Here is a 21,969-nt window from a genome sequence, read left to right as displayed (position 1 = left end):
TATCCTCTTCCAATTTAATAAATTTAAACGCGTTAAAAAAAGGAAAATTATATTATTTCCTCGAATCTAGATTTCCAGTAGGAAATCTATGTTTGTATTATTCTACGATTATATGCAGAGTCTTCGTATCTCGATACTGAAATGTTAATTACTACTTCCGTTTAAACCACAATTCTATTCACTCATCTTTAACTGTAACATGAACATTCATAATGAATATAGTTAGCACAACTCTGAAACGTTCTATAATATATATAAATCATTAACTCATTTTCATAATTTAGTCTGTAATTGCGTTAGAAATTATCTCGGAAACTGCATATTAGAAGTTCGCGAGAGAAAATGAATTAAAATTCTGTGAAGAAGCGCAATAAATTAATGTGAAAATACGATTTTTCACAAAGTAAGAAGGTAAATTGTTTTCTATACTTTTCGTAACTAATTGCTTCGTGGGTGTCTGACGGCTTGAAAAATTTTAAAACGCACATAACACGGAAAATTCGAAATTCGAAGTTTATTCGGTATATCCGCAACTGGAACAATGGGAGTGTCAGTTTGCATCTGTAGTGATCTTTCCTGTGATCTGCCAAGAAGATTTCAACGATTCAATGCCACTTCTGAACTGGAGAGGATCGAACTTTCTCACTTCAGTATCCTCGACTACACACTCGCATCGACCTAGCTCTAAAGTCTGCCATCCTTCGCGTACAGGACAAAAATACATTTTGCCCTTGATATATATTAAATAACTGACATACATTAAATAAAGCATTGCACAGTAGCTTCTATTGCCGTTAACACCTTGAAACCGTCAATATCTTTATCATTTTTCAGCTATTCGCGCTTATCACCAACAATCAACGAAAAATCATTGACGTATAATTAATACGTATTGTAGTTCTTCCACTATTGAAACGACTGTGAAATCATTATCATTAAATACCAGCGAAATTCCTGTGACTAATGCCATTGGTCAAATCGACTAGAAATCCACGAATCGAAGCAGCAATGGATAGTATTAAATGTATTAGAAATACACTGACGATAATATAATGTGAGAGAACAGAAAAGTTGTTCGAAAAATATGCCTAGAAAACCCTACACGTTGCTTTGAGAATTTTGGAGAAATTCGGACGATGTATCGAGTAAAATGTATTAAGTGAAAATAAAGGGATTACGCTGTAAATTTTACGTGGATGAAAGGAAAATGAATTTTACATGACGTAGAATGTGAAATTAAAAATTATCGAACAATATCTGAAGTCTGAAGTGCATTTTAAATGGTCGTAACTTAACTTTAAACAAGTGTTAATTTTATTCGTATTATGTAAAATCGTTTCTGAACCGGGAATTTTAATGGGTAAAGAAGTGAATCAATGAAAGTTGATTTAATAACGATGTATCACTACGGTGAATTCGTTTTATAAGTATTATATGCCCTTTCTAAATTTAACAATTTTATTCGTATTATTTTTCTTTTCGTCATTATTTGTCACGGCATTGAAAGAAGCCCCAGCGAAAAAGAGTCGCTTATATTTACAGGTAAATACGTCGATGAGCGAATCCTACGTCTAATATACCTATAAAATTGAATTAAACGAATCTCCTAATTCAATAGAAATGTTTCTTGTGCCGAAGTAAAATCAAGTTAAGTGAAAACTAGGTAACGAAAATACACTAAAAAGACATTGCTTGCATTTCTGAATATAAGAAAGCTATGAACGTCCAATGTGATTGATGTTTGCATAATATAAAAAGGGAATAATTTTTGCGAGTTATGGAAATATATGAAGCTTTATATTCGATAAAAAAAAATATCTCCTACATATAAAATACAAGATATAAAATACAAATACTAAAAATTACTTATCAATCATTTACAACACACACACACACACACACACACACGCACACACAAATGTGTTTTTATAGTCTGAAGAATTCTATCAAGAATAGGAAACGAATTCGCCCGTGAAGTGAACAGAATATCGATATATTACAAACAGGAAAATGAATTAAAAATCCAATCGAAGCAAAAATGAAACAATATTGATAAATATACAGAAAAAGCTATTTACAGAACGTCGATACAGTTAAAATACGATGATACCTAACAAAGTACTGATATAAAATTTATTAACTTGTATTTTTTAATTTTTAGCCTATTTAAACAATTATATCAGTTGAATAATCATTTTAACCTCAGAAATCGCTTTTACATTACATAAAACGCTGTTCCATAAGAAAATTCAACTTACTGATTTGAATATCTGTGAATATCAGAGAATTTATTTACATATATTAATAACAACAAATGTTCGCCGAGATTATTCGTACTCATTGACTAACATATTTGACAAATTTGTTCTGACAATTTAAAAATAAGAACAATTTGAATATCAATCTTGAACATTACTAACATCCATCGAACATTTTTATTTCAAAATTATTCAAGGAGACAACAAATCAACATTTTACACGTATTTTGAATATATGAACGTGAATTTATTTTCTGTTACAATGTTAGATTATTTGGTAGTAGATGAATTATACTATAAGTATAATATTCATATAAAAATCGTGACGATTTAAAACAGTTCACACCGATCAATCATCCAGATCCATCAAACTTATATTTTAAATTCCAGAATAAAACTATCTCTGGGGAATTGATTGATAAGTATATGAGATCCGACGATACATACGATTGCTTTCCACAAATATCTGGTCTTCTATTTATAGCGTACCGAAAGAATGAAAACCATTTTCAATCTTTCACTCACGGATGGAATATTTCCAACTTTTCATTAATATGCCTTCTTCTCTTACGGAATTTTTTCTTACGGAAAACTGGGGCAGATGTAATTATTGCTGCGCCATTAAATCACACGTTTCGAATTTAAAAAAAAGAAAAAAAAATAGAATGCAATTTATCCAAAATAAACCTGGTTTGTAGAGATTTAAAAATTCAACAAATTGTAACTATGAGTCCATTTATTTTCACTTTGAAATAAATAAAAGGAAGGCCACTTAGAAATTCTCTTCATCCTCTTTCAAGCATACTATAAATTCAAAATTAATTAATATTAGCAGCAGATGCACTTTTACGTTGAATACTAAATATTACGATGAATTGACGAGCTAATGAAATAAAACTTTAGGACGCGAGGTTATCTTTAAATTCGCCTTTTTGTTTTGATTTATAGAACATCTGGTGCCAAGTAATCTGGCTTCAGTCCAATGTAAAACCGCATAATACGGTTTATTACAATTGACAATTTTTAATTTTTAACTTTAATTTATGATATCTAATTTATATGATTGTATACTACAATAACTATATTTATAATTTTCTATTTGCTAACGAAACCACCATTGCTGACAACCTACTCATATTTTGTTTTTTTTTTTACAAAATAAAGTAGCAATTTACAAAGTGAATGTTTCCCAACTGCCTTTTTTTTTTTTTTTAACCTAAACACGGCACAAGAAGATGTCTAGCGTCTTTTTTTTTTTTTAATGGACCATGTCGATCAAATGTGATTGTCCAGTGTCGAATACAACGCTAGCTTCTCCTACTTAAATGCCATTCTTCAATGGAATACCATCAATGAAGGTAGCTAGAGAGGCGGACGTGGAAGTTTCGTTCTAAACTATTCTTAGGCCATCGAAGTTTATACAGTCATTCATGGGCTAATGACCATGGCGGATAATGGTGAACCAGTATACAATCAATATCCTGTTCAAAGATGATAATGGCAAAGGGCAGCTTAACTATTTATCCTTAACAGAACCGCTTTGGAATCCATACTCAGGAAATTCGAGAGTACTCGATCGTCGTTTTATACTTCAACTGTCTTAAACGTTTATTTATTGTAAAACATAAATTCCACCATCGATTGACGACAATGTCACTTGAGAAATCTCGTTCTGATTTGTTATAATCTCTTCGAGCATCAATTGCAGGGCTAATCAAAGTCGGATATGGTCGATATTTTAATGGAACTATATTGGACATCGCGATACATCAACGGGAAGAGAATGGGAAACGCTTGACGAATCTCGAATGAAAAACTTTCTAACGAATTGACCTCAGATGCATTTAATTTCAGAGTATATTTGATGATAACATTATAATTTTGAAAGAATTCTGTGATTTTCATCTAAAATTTTTCCATTTATATTTCGTACAAACAAGCAATGTTGATAATATAAAAAGGTAAATTTTACTATTTATAGATATATTTAGGAAGCGTACAACACAAAATATTGCGTCAAAAGTATTTCGTGAATTCTTGTAATGGTAATTTTGTATCGTCTCATTTTAAATACAACGATTCATCAAGATCGACGATACTTTATGTGAATGAAGCAGAATCGAACTTAAAACATCATCGACAACAATTGGCAACGTGCCAAAGACTTGGAAGAAACAAATGGCGCATCTATTGCTTCGGTAATAACTAAATTATCCATACAATACTTATGAAAAGAAAAAACAGGAAGACCATTTTTTGTAGATAGAAATTAATAAGTCATAACGTTCCAGTTGGCTTTTAGATATAATTATAGAGCTTGTGTAGAGTGCCTATTCGGATAATCCAAATCGTGAAACTTTAGCACAAAATTTGCTCTTTGCGGAGAGAGCTACTTGATACAAATAATCCTTTGGAAAGGTAAGTCCATTAAGACGGCTTTGTATGTATAGAGTGATGTATGTAATGTATTTATACTTAAAACGTACGCTCTAAGATGAATACATAAACGTTGCATCGTACGTGAAAAACAGTGAAATGCGACATAAAGAGAAATCTCTATAAGACAAATATATCTCTCTGCAAGAAGTTATTGTAAAAAATACTTCTGCCAATTTATTATATTTAGCGTAATTCTGCGCGTAGAGTGTTAGATATTACAAGAAGCTCACTGAATAAAACGGAGCATTCAAGAAATTAATAATAATGGAAAATAATAGTAATAAAATCCTAGTATGAACAATAATACTCGTTCATCATTAATAAATATATTACAGAAATCTTAATTGAATTTATATGTGTTCTAACACTATCTCCATCTACTTCTCCAAGAATATTTGACAACAATGAATACATAACTGAATTCAGACAACATCCAATCTGATGACGTTTTGATAAAACTGACGAAACAATGCTAGAATATCATTCAATTGCACAATCTGACAAATCTAAAAATTACCGAATCTAATACAATCTACAGGAATCCATGTAAAGTACACTCATACGCTATCCCTATCGCATACCGCTTTGACCTCGATCTTTCTCTAGTCCAGTATATCTCATTACATTGAACTTGATCGTTTGAACATGATATTTGTTCAATCAACAAATCCATCATGAAGAAACATACACGCGTTCTATCAAACACCGAGATACAAAGAAAAATGCATGATAACATCTGCTTCCGTTATCTCCAACAGGTCCAACGCAGTGGACAACCGGTTGCAATTAAGTTCAAGGGCAAATTCCATCATCAAGAATTTACTCTAACTTCTCAGAAAACATGTACACAGAGCTGTTGTATACACGACCCTCGACGACTGAGTTACGAGGGGGATGAAAAGTAGGACGAGCATCGTAAAAGAAGTGCTGGCCAAGTTGCATTTCACCTGGTATGTGCTAGCGTTAAGGCTCGCTACTGCAATTTCGTGTATTTATTGGAACTCTTCTCTTCGGCAGTCGCTCGATCGAGCTCAGGGAAACGTATGTGTTGCAACGTTTCGACGTTTTTTTTTTTTTCTTCTCCTCTCGCCTCGCGGATACACATTTCCAATTCCTCTCGTCAATACACGTTCACTCAGATAAATTGGATTTTTAATCAACATTAGGAATCAGCATACGCTCAGGGAAAGCAGAAAATGAATTAACGCGTCGAATTTAGTTATTATTAGGGGATCGGTGTAACGAGATTATATTAGAACATTCGTCACAGGATTTTGCAGATTGAGCAAATTGAAGATTCTGAAATTCCAGCTTCTCCTCATTAAAGTGCTCACTCGAATTAATTGAAGTTGCGAAAATAAGAAATGGAATTAGAAAAGGCAGTTAGTGGGAAGCTAATATGAATTTAGTCAGAGTGGAATATAACGAGAAGTTCAAAATAATATAAATCTGAAAAGAAACATATTTCCAATTCTTTCAATGCGTTCTTACGAATTAAGAATTTATATACAATTACGTAAATGTAATTGAACACGAATTTAAGTGTTGCTGGAAAGTTGGTCGCGTAACGAGAATTTCAAATAATAGTTTGTCACAGAATTTTACACAACCGAAGCTCTTAAAATGCTGCAAGAGTGAAGTTGAAACTAACGCGTTATCTATGAACATGTGATAGTATAGCACGTAGTCTATGTATAATTTGATATATCACATTTAAAATATATAAAGTTTCAGTGCATCGTGCAGTTTCACGTAGGTATTTTATTACTCAACTTGTTTCATACTCCATTATTTTTGTTGTATTTTATTGTGATAGAACACGATAGAACACATATTTTCAAGTATTTAAATAAAAAGTTGTATATGATATTGTGTGATACAGAGCATTATCTCATAAAATGAAAATTTTATAAAATCATCGAAAGAATATTGTATTGTACTGATAAGAACACTTGTTTTTTGACTTTCTGATATATATTACTATTTTTCATTCTTGCAGTATATTCTTTATCATAAAGATTTACATCTTTTATCTTAAAATTTTTTTCTCTTATATAAATTCAACAAAGATATATGTGTAAAGTCTCTCTTATTTTCTATGCTAGAAAATCATATAAAAATAATTTTTTTTTTAATAAACACAACGATGCTTATTTATATATAAAAAAATAACTTTTTATAGTTGTAAAAATACGAATTTATAACTTTTTGTAATGAAATTCTAATTTATACGACAAAATAGAAGTCAAACTTATTCTATAAATTTTAAACTTTGGTAACGTGTAATATAAAAACTCTGTAATGCAAAACAAAAAGTTTATATTGTAAAGGAAAATAAAGGTAACGAACATATCGGAAATAAGTTACTCCTCTGACAATTTTGTTTTATACAAATTTCAGAATTTTATGCTTTTAAAAAGTTGTAAAAAAACTTAAAAAAAGAAATAAATTACTGTTATCAAATTTATCAAATTTTTTATATTATACAAGTACTATGCTATCAATTGTAAAATACAATCTTTTAAACTTCTTTATTAAAAGAAACGTACCTGAATAAAATGCACTATATAGTAGTCGTATCGATACTACCTAGTATCTTTATCAATACAGATACAACAGATAAGATAGTAACACTTTCCATTCATAGAATGAAACTTATAAAAGTATGCAATATAAAATACTTGTTTTCTGTCATTCGATGTAGTTACTTTACTTCGCAGTTACTTAATACTATCCATAAACGGAACTTCAAGTGTAAGGTAAACGTGTTTCAATATTTATACGACCTATCAACTACGTGAGGGCAACATCAATGAAATATAATAGCATTTTATTTCTTGTACATATGGTGATCAACTTTAAAGGTACGGTTCGTGAGTTTTCATTAAAAGGGTGGGTCACGTTGCTAGAAAGAATCGGCGAAAACTTGAAACACAACTTCCACGAATAGACACGTATGTAGATCAGGCTTTTTACTGAACACGCACCTTTTCCCTGTATTTCCATTGTTACTTATCCATTCGCCCCTTTTTAGTCAACAAATATACGTCATCGTTCGTACACGCGGTACATGCTTACGCGCGCGCAACCATCCCCAGATTCAATATACGTGCACGCATATACACGGTACGCATATCAAAGAGCCCACGCGTACACAGAGTTTCACGTTTACGTATCGTTTATCCGTCAAAGTATACATACATGCCCTTTCGCTACGTCGTACGGTATCTTACGGTTTCTTTCACCCTTCCCTTCAAATTGCATTTCGCATTTTGACACTTGCCCTCTCCCTCTAGCGTTACGAGCATGATTCACACTAGTGTACTTACTAACGCAGCTGTCTTATTCTTTCTCACGAGTTCGTTACTCACTTGCCGATAATCTCGCAGAGCTCGTAAACCTCGTCGAAGAGAACCTCGTCGTCCGCCATAGTAGCGGCGAGGAGGTCGAAGAAGTCGACCGAACGAGGAGGCTATACGCGCCAAAAGGCGCGTCAAAGCTATGCGAATTCGTAATAATTCGTAAGATGTTCAGATACGCGTCGTCTCTCTTCTCTGTAGGCCTGGGCCGACGGTGCGCTATGTTTCGTGTCGTGCCGTGTGGAATACGCGGCGGCGTGAACGTAGCCGCGTATCGTGGATTCACGGCCGCCTTCGTTCTCCCACCCTCTTCACGCGCTCTATCCCTTTCTTCCGACAGCGACCAATTCGTTTTCCTCTACGCGCACGTTACGCACATACACACATATACATATACACAACCGTGGATAATACACCCGTGTTAGCACGCCCGATTGTCGTCACACTGGCACTCCGATCGGTACACGCGAGTACGCAGCCCGTATGCCTCTCAGTTATATTAGTAAACGATGGGTGAAATTTTGTAGGATAGCCAAGGGTGCCGAATGTACACAACCGACACCGCCTTTAAGCCTTGCCTTACTGTCGCCGGCAAAGACAGCATACACAACTGACGACAATATACGTAATACGGACGTTTATACGATCGTGTCCTGACTCAACCACGAAGAAAACCGGATCTGGCCGAATCGGTTGTCCCAACAGAACAGTCGGTCGTGCAATTAACAAGACTGATCAACGAGAAGCGACCAGACAGACACCGATGTCACTGCACACACTTTCCTCGTCTGTCAAAGGCTGGAGGAGTAGATTCACTCGCTCCGAAGCAAGACTGGTTGCATAAAACGCGGCGAGCGACTGCGCCGATCAACTACCTTTCCTCTGACCCCTCTGAATGTTGCTCCATATGGTGGGGCGGGCGTGGCGCCGCTTCGCGTGCAACCTTTGGCGTTTTAACACGCTGTATCTTTTGTTTCTCTTCCCCGACTGTAATATTTGCCAACTGTATGTAACGTTACGATACAGCGCACCTACGATATTCAATGATGTTATATCACCATTCTCACCTGTAAAATACCGACATACTCCGATGATAACTCTTGCACTTTATCAAAAAAATTTAAGTATTGTTACAATCAAGTATTAATGCAATTATTTTTATAGTATCTTAATATTGTCACAAATATTTTTATGGTATCATAATATATTCACTGTACTTGCTATACTTAATATAAAATGAATTTAGCAACGATAAAAGTGGGCCTAGTATTTTATGAACCTTCATGTTCTGTAATACCGACTGTTCCAAAATTAAAGATTTCTTCTCTCATTTCATTTCCCTACAGTTCATTTCTCCATAGTTTAGAACAGCGAGTATAGCTATTTCACTTTCCTTTTTTTAAATTAATTATTTTTAATTAAGAAAAGATGTTTCTTCTAGTCCAGGTTATATAAAATATTTTTATAAGAAATATGTACACTGATTTTAGGTCAAATTCAGATTACAGCGCCATAAAGCGGTGAAATATGTAATCCGCTTATTAAGATTGTTCGACTTATCGATATTTCTTGCGATCAGTCTATTAATATATGTATATTGGAAAATGTACAAGCAAATATTAGTTTTAAACGGCAAGCATAGCAAAAAATTAGCAGCTAAAGAGAAAAATTAATATCTCTTAAAATGACATAATTCATTACGATTTCAAACAGTGAGCATTATATTAAGGTGTCCCAAGATGCTTTGATTTTCCATAAATCCACGAATCCTATTCGTCCATGTTCATCCCCCACCCTACCAAATTAATTAACAGCGCAAACCTGTTGCGCAAGGGTTAGTCCATTGTTGAAATTCGCGTCGTTAAGATGTGTTATCGCGGGTAACGGTTATTAACTACATGAACTTTCGCCATTTAATTATTTCGTTTAGGTACGTACGTATTTGATATATTTAACAAATTAAACAAATTTGATATAATAACAAATTAAATAACATATATTTAATAATAAAACTAATTTTTGTTTCTTTGATCATCACATTAGTATTATGAGCTTCAGCAGCGACATTTGACCGTTGATCATTATTTCCTTTTTATACATTTTGTTTCTTTTATACATTCATATGAAATTTTTTCTTTTTTTTTAGACAGATTAATCGATTAATTGCAAGATGGGACGTTGTAAAATTCGTAAGGGTACAACGGTAAGTAATAATAATATCGATAGAACTATACTTCTTATAGAACTATAGTGATTATTTGATTTATACTAATTAATTAGACGAATTTATACATTCCCCCCTTTTTTTACTGGATAATTAAATGGATAATAAGTAATACTTATCTACGTACATTTTGATAAATAATTTTCGAGAAGGAACATTATAACGGACAAATTTGAACGTTCTGCGCAATACGTCTTTGCGCAGCTTCCTTTATCGTGCATTTTGATTAGTGTAGTCACAGGAGAGGTATATGATCGCCTGTGTAGTATAGTATAAAATAATTCTTATATTCAAACGTTTTATACTTGAATTAACTTTTAATAAAACTTTTAATAAAGTCATTAAAGTTATTCTCCAAAATTTTTTAAAGCTTCCACTTTTACAACAAATTACAATATCTCACACTTTGTTCAAGGTTTTCCATAACTTCCTTATTCTCTGGGATGAATGTACTGATACTTCGGAGCTAAATATAAGAATTTTTGTATATTATATTGTAATTAATTTTGTTATTTTCATTTAATTATTATTAATAGAAAAATGGTGTTTAAAATTTTATTTCAATAATCACAGATAAAGCATTGTCTGTGGTTACAATACTGACTAAGGATTACAATAAATGTTATTGCTAAATATAATGATAATAATTGGGAACGACAGTCAAATGATAAAGGATCTGTAATCTCTAAGCATATTGATAAAAATATATTAGATCACTAACTAAAGTTAATAATTAGATGATAGAGTTATAATTACATTTTATCACGTTTTATTTAATTGATACCGCATGTTTTAAGTTTCAAGTATTTTATATTTCGCAATAAAAATACATTAACATATATGATACCTAATTAGTCAATGATAATATGTGTATATTAAAAAGATAAATTTTATTTATAAATATCCAAAATTACGGATTTATTCTTTTCTCAATTTCTATCATCGTAAATAACTTAATCCTTCGAAAACCTCTTGCAAATGTTCCTTTTGTCCAAAAACTACTAATACTTTGATTGTACTATTGCGACTCCACTTATGTCGGACCACATATGTTCCAAGTGCTAGAAATTTTATTTCTTCTTGAAGGTATTTCAAATGTTTATGATCATATCCTTTTAGAATTATTATTCTTTGTCTGCTTTACATAATGAATTAAATGAATCGTGTGTCACATTTATTTTCCATTTTATATAAAAAAAAGTAAGAATATAAGCAATACCCATTTCTTTTCCAATAATCAATATATTGACATTTCACATTGTTAGTTTTCAATTTATCATAAAGGAACATTAAACCAGTTGCTATCTAAAATTAATTACCATAATTATATTATTTAAGCAATATTATTTTTAAGCTTATTTCAAAATGATTATTAAATGATTTAAATTTACATTACACTTACGTTTGCTGCTGCTATTCCTTGATTCATATGTAAATCAGTATTAAGTATAGCATAAAATACATATTGCAATGGATCAGGTTGACGTCTATAGTTAATATACATAGTTAATATACATAGCTTATTTAATGCTTTTTTAATTATTTGATTACTATTTTTATATTAAGTTATAAAAATTACAATTTTTTGCACCTAACACTGAATCAATATAAAATTACATAATTTGAAAAAACATTTATACCTATTAATTAATGGATTAATGGATTTATTTGATTTTCTTTCACAACATTGGTTTTTGTTTCTGTATTTCATAGTAACACAATTTTTTTACCACAGAAGACGTAAATAAAAAAATATTTACTTTTATATTTCACTTTATTGTTATAATCTACTTAAAGATTATTATAATGTGATATTTATTCCTGAATAATTTTTAAAGTAATCGAAAAAATTTGTAAAGTTATCGAAGGAAACATACATATCAAACTTAGATAAATAGGATATGATATCAGTTGAACAAAACTCAGTACAGAAAACTATTTCATCATCCGCCGCAAACTAGTTTACTTTTTCCATATTTAAATGTTCCATTTTGACTTTGGATAAAAAATACGTTTTTATTTTAATTTATTTATGATATTCACACACTTGATCACAGATTGTGATATGACGTAGTTGACTGCCATTTTACGGTCTATTATCGACTTGAATGAAATTGTGTTTGAAATTCAAATAATGAAATCTCGCAAACGAAATATATCGATATTTCGAATAGTCGGCAATTTCAGGGTAGCAGTGTAGTGTTTGGTATACTTAGGTTAGAATAGCTATTTTCATAATTAAAAATATTCGTGGTAAATATGAATGTCATGTGATTTGTATGACGGTTTTTGATGTTAATGGTGATTAATATTCAAATGAAACATTATTAACCTAAATTTTTCGTGATAAAACAGTGTATGTTGAAGGTTGCCAAAATATCTACCATCTGTTCTTCTGTCAAATGATTTTTATACAACTTTGATAAGAAAAGACAAATAATTTATATTACAACAATACTAAAAAGATATTTCATACATTAAACATGGCCGCGAGTGAATCAGGTGTATCCTCACTTTCTAGGGAAAATAATTGGAGAAAAAATCTGATTTTACAATTACAAGAAAGAAACAAGAGACAAACATATTGTTTTGCAGATCTTATTAGTTTACGTAAGGTTTTTTCCATTATACTTGTTAATGTAATTCATTCTATTAATATGAGTGATATATTATCAATCTATTGGTGTTATTACATTTTAACGTGTTGTATTATTATGTTTACAATTTACATTAAAGCATGCAAAAATTGTTGTATAAAGTAAGAGATACTTAATCCTATGTTTTATTTTATAGACAACAGATTGTTTGAGAATGTAAATACATTACGTGGAGAAAATATTCAGCTAACAATATCAAATGAAACTCTTCGTCGAGAAGCTGCTAGTGGAACTCCTGGTTTAAGTGTAAACGCTGATCTTGAGGCTCGTCTTTTAAAGCAAGCAGAAGAACTAGCAACATTGCATAGAAGGAAAGGAGAACATACACAGCAAATAGTAGATATTAATAATAAATTACAAGAAATGATGAAGGAGCTTCAAGCTAAGGAAATAAGGTACATATATACATATTTTTCTTATTTTTAAAGAATTGAAAATTTTTCAATTTGAAATTCAAATAATTAATTATATAATATAGTTTGGCAGAAAGTGTGGAGCTCAATGCTAATTTACGTCTAGAAATATCTAAATGCCTTAACAGAGAAAGAGAGCTAGAAGGTGTCAATCAAATGTTAAAAGATGAACATCAGGCTTTGCAACTAGCGTTTGCATCTTTAGAAGAAAAGCTTAGAAAAGTACAGGTATTTATAATATAATATACAATGTCTTTATGTTAAGTAGTCAGTTATATTATATATTTTCAATATTTACAGGAAGAAAATCGCCAACTAATAGAACGTTTGATTAAATACAAAACTCGAGATGCAGAAAAAGTGAATGAAGAGAATGACAATTTTTTGAAGTGAGTACAATATTTATTTTTTTTCTTGTTAGTGTTTTCTTTTAATTGTCCTTTCTTCTATTAATTTTTTATTAAAGGAAGCATTATTTAATTTCTTTATACATATACATTGTTAGAAAAAGTGATGGTGTTTTGTCTAACTTTCTTACTATTATAATTTTGTAAATAGTTAACATATTGTAACATATTCTTTGGAAATTAGATTTTCATGCAAAGGTAGTATAGTATTCAATAAATTTCTATTCTTAATCCTTTACTGCTACATATTTCAAATTAGATTATTTCTACTTGCTTATTATTTTCTTCCATCATTTATTTTCAAGTGCTGGATTATTTGATTCAGTTTCTTTCAATTTTAATGCAATATCTAAAATTTTTAATTCTATTGTATTTTATTAAAATTAAATTTAATAGTAATACCTTATATAATATATATACACATAGATAAGTTATAGACAGGGAATATTTTATGTATTCAGTAAAACAAGATCTTTTAAATAGGTTCAACTAAATTTAAGGAACCTATTTTAATATATTATAAATTTTATTCTATAAATATTTTTTAATAACAATAAATAAAAATCGTAAATAAAAATGCGCAAATGTTTGCTTTCGATCATGAATATTTATTCACTAGCAATATGTATCGTCTGTCGGCAAAAACTCTCACACTTAAAAAACAATTATATTAATTTAGAATATATATGTTAAAGCTAATAAATATGAACAAATACTGTGAAAATATATGAGAAACTAAATAAATTATAAATTATAGTGTGTTTTATAAAAGACATATAATATTTGTGAAACATATTTTTAATTTTTTTTTGTGTTATAATAAAATAAGATAAAGATTTTTTCAAAGAATTTCGTAATAATAATTTAAAAAAACAATTTTTCTGTCAATTATTGCAGTATTATAATTTAATATGATAATTCTGATACTTGGCAATTATGTTTGCTATCACTAACTCCAAATTTATGAATGCTATATGAAATTTTAAATTATAAACCTTTTTAGCATGTTATTCTACTAATTTAAAAATATTTGGTTTTTTAATAATGTTTAACAGCTTAATAAAATTCAGATGTTTTATCCTTACCAATATGAATATTTTTTTACAATCATTTTCTGTCATTTTTAAAAAATATATTTCTATCATATCATGTCATACATTTTCGAAATGAAAGAGTATTTCATGAAAATTGCATACAAATTTTATTTTTTAATATTTTTGTTTATACAATAATATACTATAGTTTGTTTTATTATAGTTAATTAAATTTTCATATAATTCTATAGTTTCTTGAATACAAAAAAATATTTTTTTGTGTTTTTGTTATTTGATGTTTATTATAAAATTTTGTTCACATAATTTCGAATTTTGAATTTCTAAAATGAAATACTTATACTACAGAGTATAATAATTAGTATAAAATAAAATACTTATACTATATAGTAATTCAATTGAAATGTCATTGTTAAAAATATAAGTTATAACATAAAACAACTAAATGATAAAATTAATTTCTAAAACTTATACGAAATTCTAAAACTTTATAATATTTTAATATTTTTAAAATTACTGAAACCAATCATGCATAAAATTTACAAATCGTTATTATATCAAAATATAAAGTTTTTCACAGAGCAAGACAGCGAACGAAAGAAAAAGAGAAAGAGATCTCATCGAGATACCTTCATTATAGCATTTTACATTAGCACTTCACAATGCTTGACATTTTATTTTCAGTGAGAGTTTTTCCAGTCCGACAGCCTTTTTGATGCATACCATATTAAAATTTGGGTAAGTCTGTGTAAGAGACGTGATAGAAATTATGCTTACCGCTCAATATAGCTTTGGGTTATTTGTTAAAGGAAGCTGATCACATCATACATTCATGTATGTTCATACTTTTTGTGTCTGTGCTTTTGTATCCGTGATTATTATATATATAGCGAATTAAGATAAAAATGTAAAGTGAGTGAGAAAACTTAAAATAACAAAAAAAAGAGAATTAAGAAGATGCTTAAATATATATTTTACTAAATAAATATCTAAGTATAATGTTCGTTAAACACACAAATAAATATAACTAATAAAAACAATACAATAAATGTTTAAAATAATAACTAATCGGGACATATATTGCTATAATATAAGAAAATAACAGCAATAAAGCGCTGATGTTACTAATTGTTACTTTGCATGAAACATAACAATATAATGATCAAAAAGAAAGGGTTTTTTCCCAATATATTAGGAATTTTTAGTATATGTAAGAATATTTCATTTAATTCATTAATATTTATTCAGTATTCAATTATGAACATATTTATCTATTTTTTTCAGAAAGAGGCAAGCAAAGATGCAAAAAGAGTTAGAGGATGCAGCTCGTGACACACGACCAATTAGTCCTGATAGATCGAGCTTAAAAGAAGGAATTTCTGGTCTTCCTACAGCAGTACCAACGAAAGTATCCGTCACGTTTGTACGTTGACAAAACTTTAATTTATGAAATTACTTTAATTATAAAATTACTTTACATTACGCTATTATTATGGAAATTCTAGTACAAATGTTTATTAATTCGTTGTAATACGAAAATGCATGTTTTATATGACGAAATAAGAAACGTCGATACGAATTGGACGCTTAATGATTGAAAAATTTATATTACGAAATTATTACAAATATTCTATTTTCTTCTTATTTCTGCATTAATATTAATAATCATGCTGTGATGTTAAACTATCCACTTATACGATTTTGGACTTAAAAAAGAATTAAAGTTGTAGTAATATATCAAAAGTGATTTGAGCACGTGATATTTATAAATCGAATATTAAAATATCTAAAAAAAAAATATATATTTTTATAGAAAGAAAAATTATTTATATTATGGGAATATATTGTTTATTTTTTGCAATTTTATAAAGGTTTGCAAAATTTAGTAATATTATTTAATTTTCTTTAAAAAAAAAATTAAACTAATATGAATTATATAGTTTTTAACTAGAATGTCAACGTACATATGCAACATTCGTTTTCGTTTAATGAATTCATATGTCTTATACAAACATAAATTTATCCACATATTATGTACAAATCAACGAGAAATAAATACACTATTTTTACTACTTCTTATAAGTAGATTGACTGTTAAAAAGTCTAATTTTTTCAAGGATAGGTAGAGAAAATATGTATTTACATGAATTTCTTACAAACAGTTATTCTGACGTTGTTAGTCAGTTTTCTCTACAGTTGCATAGGAAGACTGTCAGTCGTTATATTTATTCAAGTTAGGTATCAGGATAATATTGTTTGGTTTAAGTTAGTTCCTTGTGTTCAGAATAATAAACTGTTTAAACAGAATATATGTATTGTTGAACACACACACACACACACACACACATTTATATTTATATATATTACTACTGTTTATAGATATTGTACTTCTCACTTATGCATGTTATGTTACTAGAATATTAATGTACGTTATTACGTTATTGTACGATTATGTACTTTAGCGGTATTTACAGTTCACTTAAAATCTATTTTTGGTTATATTCTATTTGGGTATATATAAGAAATATGTATTATTTAGAGTATAGTCAGGTTAAATGTACTAAAATGTCACGTTATTTAAGTTAGTTAAGTATGTTTATTCTCTGTTTAAAAATATATCGAGTTGTTAGTACATAGAATAGTAAAAAGCAATTTGAATTATTATATTATTTAGAAGGGGAAAAATAATGATGTGATTATTAAATCTGTCTTATGATGTACGCACATGCTTTACTTTAATACCATTTATAATACGATTTTAAATGAGGACACGCAGTGTAATTCGCAAATAGTAGTCTATTAATACTATTTGTTCGAATAAAAATCTTATGAATTTCTAAAAAATTGCATTTGCATTTCGCAATTTTAACTAGTATGAGCGTCTGTTGCGTAAATAGCATCGAAATTTAATGTCCTGTATTTGGTTAGATATTTGTAACATTAAAGCAGTTTACACAGAATATATTATCATATTTATACGTAATGATATGCGCGTTTTATGCATGAGAACTGTTAGCTATATACATTTATTTCAATATCTATTATTATAATGGATTTCGCTATTAATAGCATAATTTTTTATATTTTCCTACATTTTACGATCTTATTCAGTTACACTTATATATACGTACGTATAAATTTTTATTAATGAAAGTGACGCCAATAAAATCCAAAGTTATGTAATAACATTAATTCTACTAGTTTGCAAATTTTCAATATTTTCAAGTATTTCTGTTGATTTTTCAAGTTAGTAATTAATCTATATGTTTCGTAAAAAATTTGTGTAATTCTATAAATTTTCAAGTCCTTGCAATTAGTAAAAGTCTTAAATAATGTTAATGAGTCTTAAGTAATGATACAAGGTATCACAGAACTTTATCAAATGTTAAATGTCGAAGGTCTTTGCAAAGCAATTTTATACCCCATCACTTTGTTATAATTCGAGTGAACAACGTAATTACATCCCGATACGTTTATTATTATTAATTATTATCTTATGCATGCACCTGAAACTTTTCAAAATTTATACGTCAAGTGTTTAATAACCCTTGCAGACTGCACACGACGGAGAAGTTTATGCTGTAAAATGGTCTCCCGTCGAGAGGATGCTTGCTACCGGTGGTGCCGATAGGAAGGTGAAGCTTTGGAATATCTCGAAAGGTGATTAAGTGAAACAAAATTGCACTATTAGTGGGGTCGTCTGCGATTCGAATGTTCGTCACGGTACGGGTGTCACAGATAAACGAATGATCAATCAAGGTAAACGATTCTTTGAACGATCTCCGGTACGCAAATATTGCGTACAGGCGCCGAGATCCCCATGTGTACAATCTATTTAGTGGTCTCTCGTCATTATTCAAATTTGTAACTGGGCTGCAATAGACCGTGTAAATTATTACGCAGCTCTCGTTTTAGTCACAAGTCTCGCAGGGTTTGCCACTCGTATTCATTGAACGTCACAAGAGTTTCGGATTAAACGTGGCGATATTAAACGATGTGGGGATATTAATCTCTCTTGAAGCCAATGTGTGACGTTTGAGTGCTTTTGAAGCTTCGATAATTATTCATAATGCTGACTGTCGCACAATTCTGTCACGCAGCATCACACTAATGTGTATCAAATTTTCTTATTCTAACGAGGCTACGTTGGCCAATCAAGCGATACGGAAATCACTTTAAAATTTCATTAAAACTTGGCTATAATGGGCCAATTAAAACTTTGTTGCCATCTTTTGTTCATGATTACGTGCTTGGGAGACTTCACTTTCGGACAACAAAAAGCCAACTGTAGGATGTAATCGAGTGTTCGCTACGAGCTGTACGAATTACGTCAAGTAACTTCATTGAGATAATTAAAAGATATTCCACAAAAAATTTAGCCACGATTATTAAATTAAATTCGAGTTTTATTTAACGAAATTTACTGACGTTTATTTTATGGCCGTGGTATCGCAATATTAGAAGAGCATGTAAGAGTAGAGAGACGTTACGTTGATAGGAATAGAAGATGACGTATTAGGCGAAGCGTATCGCGACATGTTCTGAAAAGGTTCTTCACTGTCCGCTGAATGATGTACGTTAACGAATCAACAGGTTACTTATGATGCGTTAGTACATGGTTGGGCCGTAGCCACAGCGATTATTAAGGTCCAGGTCTGCCGCTAGAAACGTTTTCTGTACTATGACCGAACGATCGCGCGTGCTATAAAGTGCTCTAAACGTGATCTCCGCGCCATGTTGCAAATTGGATGAAACATCCGTCCGTATTGTTCGGGTTATATCCGCTTAACCCGTTTCTCTGGCAATCTTCGACGTTTTCCTTTTCCTGCATTTCTATACAGCGCCGCATCTTTTATTTTTAATTCGTCTCTTTATTCCTTTTGTTCAGTTAAATGACGCTCGCGGTTTCCTTTGAATTTCGTAGTCGACCGACTCGATTGGTCAGGGAGGGAAGGATACGATTTGAAAGGGAATTAATAACGGAAAGAGGAACAAATGGTATTGGAAGCAGTCGATGTAGAAGCAATAAATAAACAAACAATTCAAAGAGGAAGAAGAATGGGCGAACAGATGGGGTTGTCTTTGTTAATAAATTTAGATTTATGGTGAATATTATGTTGCAGGTGCTGCAGAGAATAAGGGAATACTTGTTGGAAGTAATGCTGGCGTGATGTGCGTCGATTTCGATTCTACGGGAACGCTGATCCTTGGGGCATCGAACGACTACGCTAGCCGAGTGTGGACCGTCAGCGACTTTCGACTAAAGGTAAGTCGAAAAGCTTGCATGCAACTGATTTTTCTTGAATTTACTACGAACGATGTAATACTTCTTTGTAATACTGTTTTACTTATATTATTACCTAAATATAATTTATTTGAATTCGAATATTGAATGATACAATGGTGTGCATACTAGTTCGTGAATCTGTTTTAATTTATTTTTTACTTTATTGGTTTATTTTAAAATGTAGACTCTCTTTCAAATTTTCACATTTAAATTCAATTAATTTAAATTGGATATTCTATGCTATACATTTATGCTTGTAACCGTGACATGTCGTATCTTTATGTTTGCAATGGCGAACATTGTCAAATGTTTATCAAATCAATCGACTATGAACACATACACAGTAGACGAATAATCATATAAAATATCGGCGAGTTATTTCCCAGTAATAATGAAGCCGTATTTGAGCCATATTAAGACAACAGATTCTAGTTTTATTTATCGTACGTAATACATATGTATGTCACGCTACGTTAACGAAAAATAAGGGGAACATTTGATGATGGGGAAGGAACAAGTGACGAAGAAAATACGATGATGGAACGTGTTTTGTTTATGAAAATAGTTGGCTTCGTGGATATATCCTAGGAAGTGTACAAACAGATGTCTAGCGAAATATGCGTTAAATTATAGGATTATTTGAAGGCGAAATGGTCAGTACTAGAATATGAAATTTATCGTCACCTTTTTGGACGACTGACGGACGAACATGCCGCGGTTCATGTAAATCCGCTGTCGAGAGCCAATGACGATTCGCAAAAATCATTCATCGAACAGAACCATTCAGTTCTGTGAAATCATTCGAACCGATCTTCAACGTCATTCTTGTCTCGTTGAAACGCAGTCTACGCTTCTTCGATGCTTCCGTAATCTTTCACGGAAGAATAATAGTGTCTCTTCTCGTCGATGACGTCGATATTCTCTCATCTAAAGTTTGTCCTAGTTTTGTTCTCCGTCGGCTCTTCATATTGGTGAGGAACTGAAAGTTTCGTGGTTATCTTCCCTGCCGGTACTGTCCCTCTTCTCTTCTCTTTATGCTGCTCCCCCGAGATCTTGTTGAAAGGAAAAGAGTCATCAGTAGAATGATTTTTCTTTCTTACGTGTTCGGTCAAGCCTCTCGCGCCGAGATGGAAGACGTTGGTATACGTCGAGCACGAGTGGATACGTGATTTTTACGAAAGCATCAATTATTTTTAAAGTTGCGTATCAAGGTCGTATCTGTGCCATTATACTTTGTTACTCCGATGAGATCGTCAAGATCGCCGACAAGCAATGTCGGTGAATAGTATCTGACGACTGTCGTGAAGGTTCGAAGCTGGTTTGAGATAGAGAGAAAGGTTTAGCGTAGAAACTACGGTGTTATTGTTCGAGGTTTTTATCGCACTTTGATGTCCTCTTACTCTCCATACTTGGTGAAGTATGATACCAGAAACGGTACTGTTGCAACGTGTTATTGTTGGCGGAATATCTACCCGTACAATAAATTACTGGAGCGACGACTAGTATGTGAAATATTTTTATCCCAGAGTTAGAGATCTTTAAAGATTTCTTCAGAGACTTCCGAATATAATTGAAGGGATAAAACGTTATATTTTCATTGGACTTTTAATGGCATAAAATTTGGAAAGATAAAAATCCTTTGTACTACGTTTCACGTATATGGAAACGACAGAACGAGATATCACTCCCCGTCGAGATAACGCGTTGCGGCAAAGAATCGAATTTGTCCGTTCGTAGCAATCATAGTCGTCGGGCACTTAGTCGTCAACAATATGTAACCGTGTAACAAGCGCGAGCCGTGTCCGCGAAAGGTAGATTGGACGATAGCGTGACTTTACAATTCCATGACATACTTGATAGTGCGTTTCTAAGT

General features: G+C 31.0%; 3 protein-coding genes across 5 annotated transcripts in view; 1 reads left to right on the top strand and 2 right to left on the bottom strand.

The window, feature by feature from the left end:
* Window positions 1–8,908, bottom strand: part of LOC122538034 (peripheral plasma membrane protein CASK-like) — a 236,344-nt gene extending 227,436 nt beyond the window's left edge. For both annotated transcript variants that reach the window (XM_043671758.1, XM_043671759.1), the window contains exon 1: window positions 8,069–8,908. In XM_043671758.1, coding sequence (XP_043527693.1) covers window positions 8,069–8,127 — 59 coding nt within the window. In that variant the 5' untranslated portion in view covers window positions 8,128–8,908. The remainder of the gene's footprint in view (window positions 1–8,068) is intronic.
* Window positions 8,909–11,190: 2,282 nt separating this feature from the next.
* LOC122538036 lies at window positions 11,191–12,338 on the bottom strand. Of its 2 annotated transcripts, none has more exons than XM_043671762.1 (5): window positions 12,158–12,338; window positions 11,921–12,070; window positions 11,683–11,767; window positions 11,500–11,585; window positions 11,191–11,415 (listed from the first exon to the last, which is right to left on the bottom strand). In XM_043671762.1, the coding sequence occupies exons 2-5, from the start codon at window positions 11,989–11,991 to the stop codon at window positions 11,220–11,222; spliced, it is 438 nt and encodes a 145-aa protein (XP_043527697.1). In that variant the 5' UTR covers window positions 11,992–12,070; window positions 12,158–12,338; the 3' UTR covers window positions 11,191–11,219. The 2 variants fall into 2 exon arrangements, with proteins under 2 accessions (XP_043527697.1, XP_043527698.1); XM_043671763.1 differs by having other exon boundaries at window positions 11,204–11,341.
* A 7-nt stretch (window positions 12,339–12,345) lies between these two features.
* Window positions 12,346–20,075, top strand: LOC122538033 (autophagy-related protein 16-like; the record flags this gene model as incomplete). The annotated part of the gene is made up of 10 exons (XM_043671757.1): window positions 12,346–12,350; window positions 12,455–12,496; window positions 12,802–12,890; window positions 13,074–13,332; window positions 13,416–13,578; window positions 13,651–13,739; window positions 15,494–15,547; window positions 16,094–16,232; window positions 18,364–18,469; window positions 19,933–20,075. Coding segments are annotated over exons 1-10 (1,089 nt in total), but the record flags the coding sequence as incomplete, so codon positions are not given.
* Between the last annotated feature and the right edge of the window lie 1,894 nt (window positions 20,076–21,969).

The sequence above is a fragment of the Frieseomelitta varia genome, unplaced genomic scaffold (assembly GCF_011392965.1).
Source record: "Frieseomelitta varia isolate USP_RPSP 00005682 unplaced genomic scaffold, Fvar_1.2 scaffold_953, whole genome shotgun sequence".
Lineage (NCBI taxonomy): Eukaryota > Metazoa > Arthropoda > Insecta > Hymenoptera > Apidae > Frieseomelitta > Frieseomelitta varia.
Note: the sequence above shows the minus strand (reverse complement) of the source record. Positions and strands in the feature narration are given on the sequence as shown.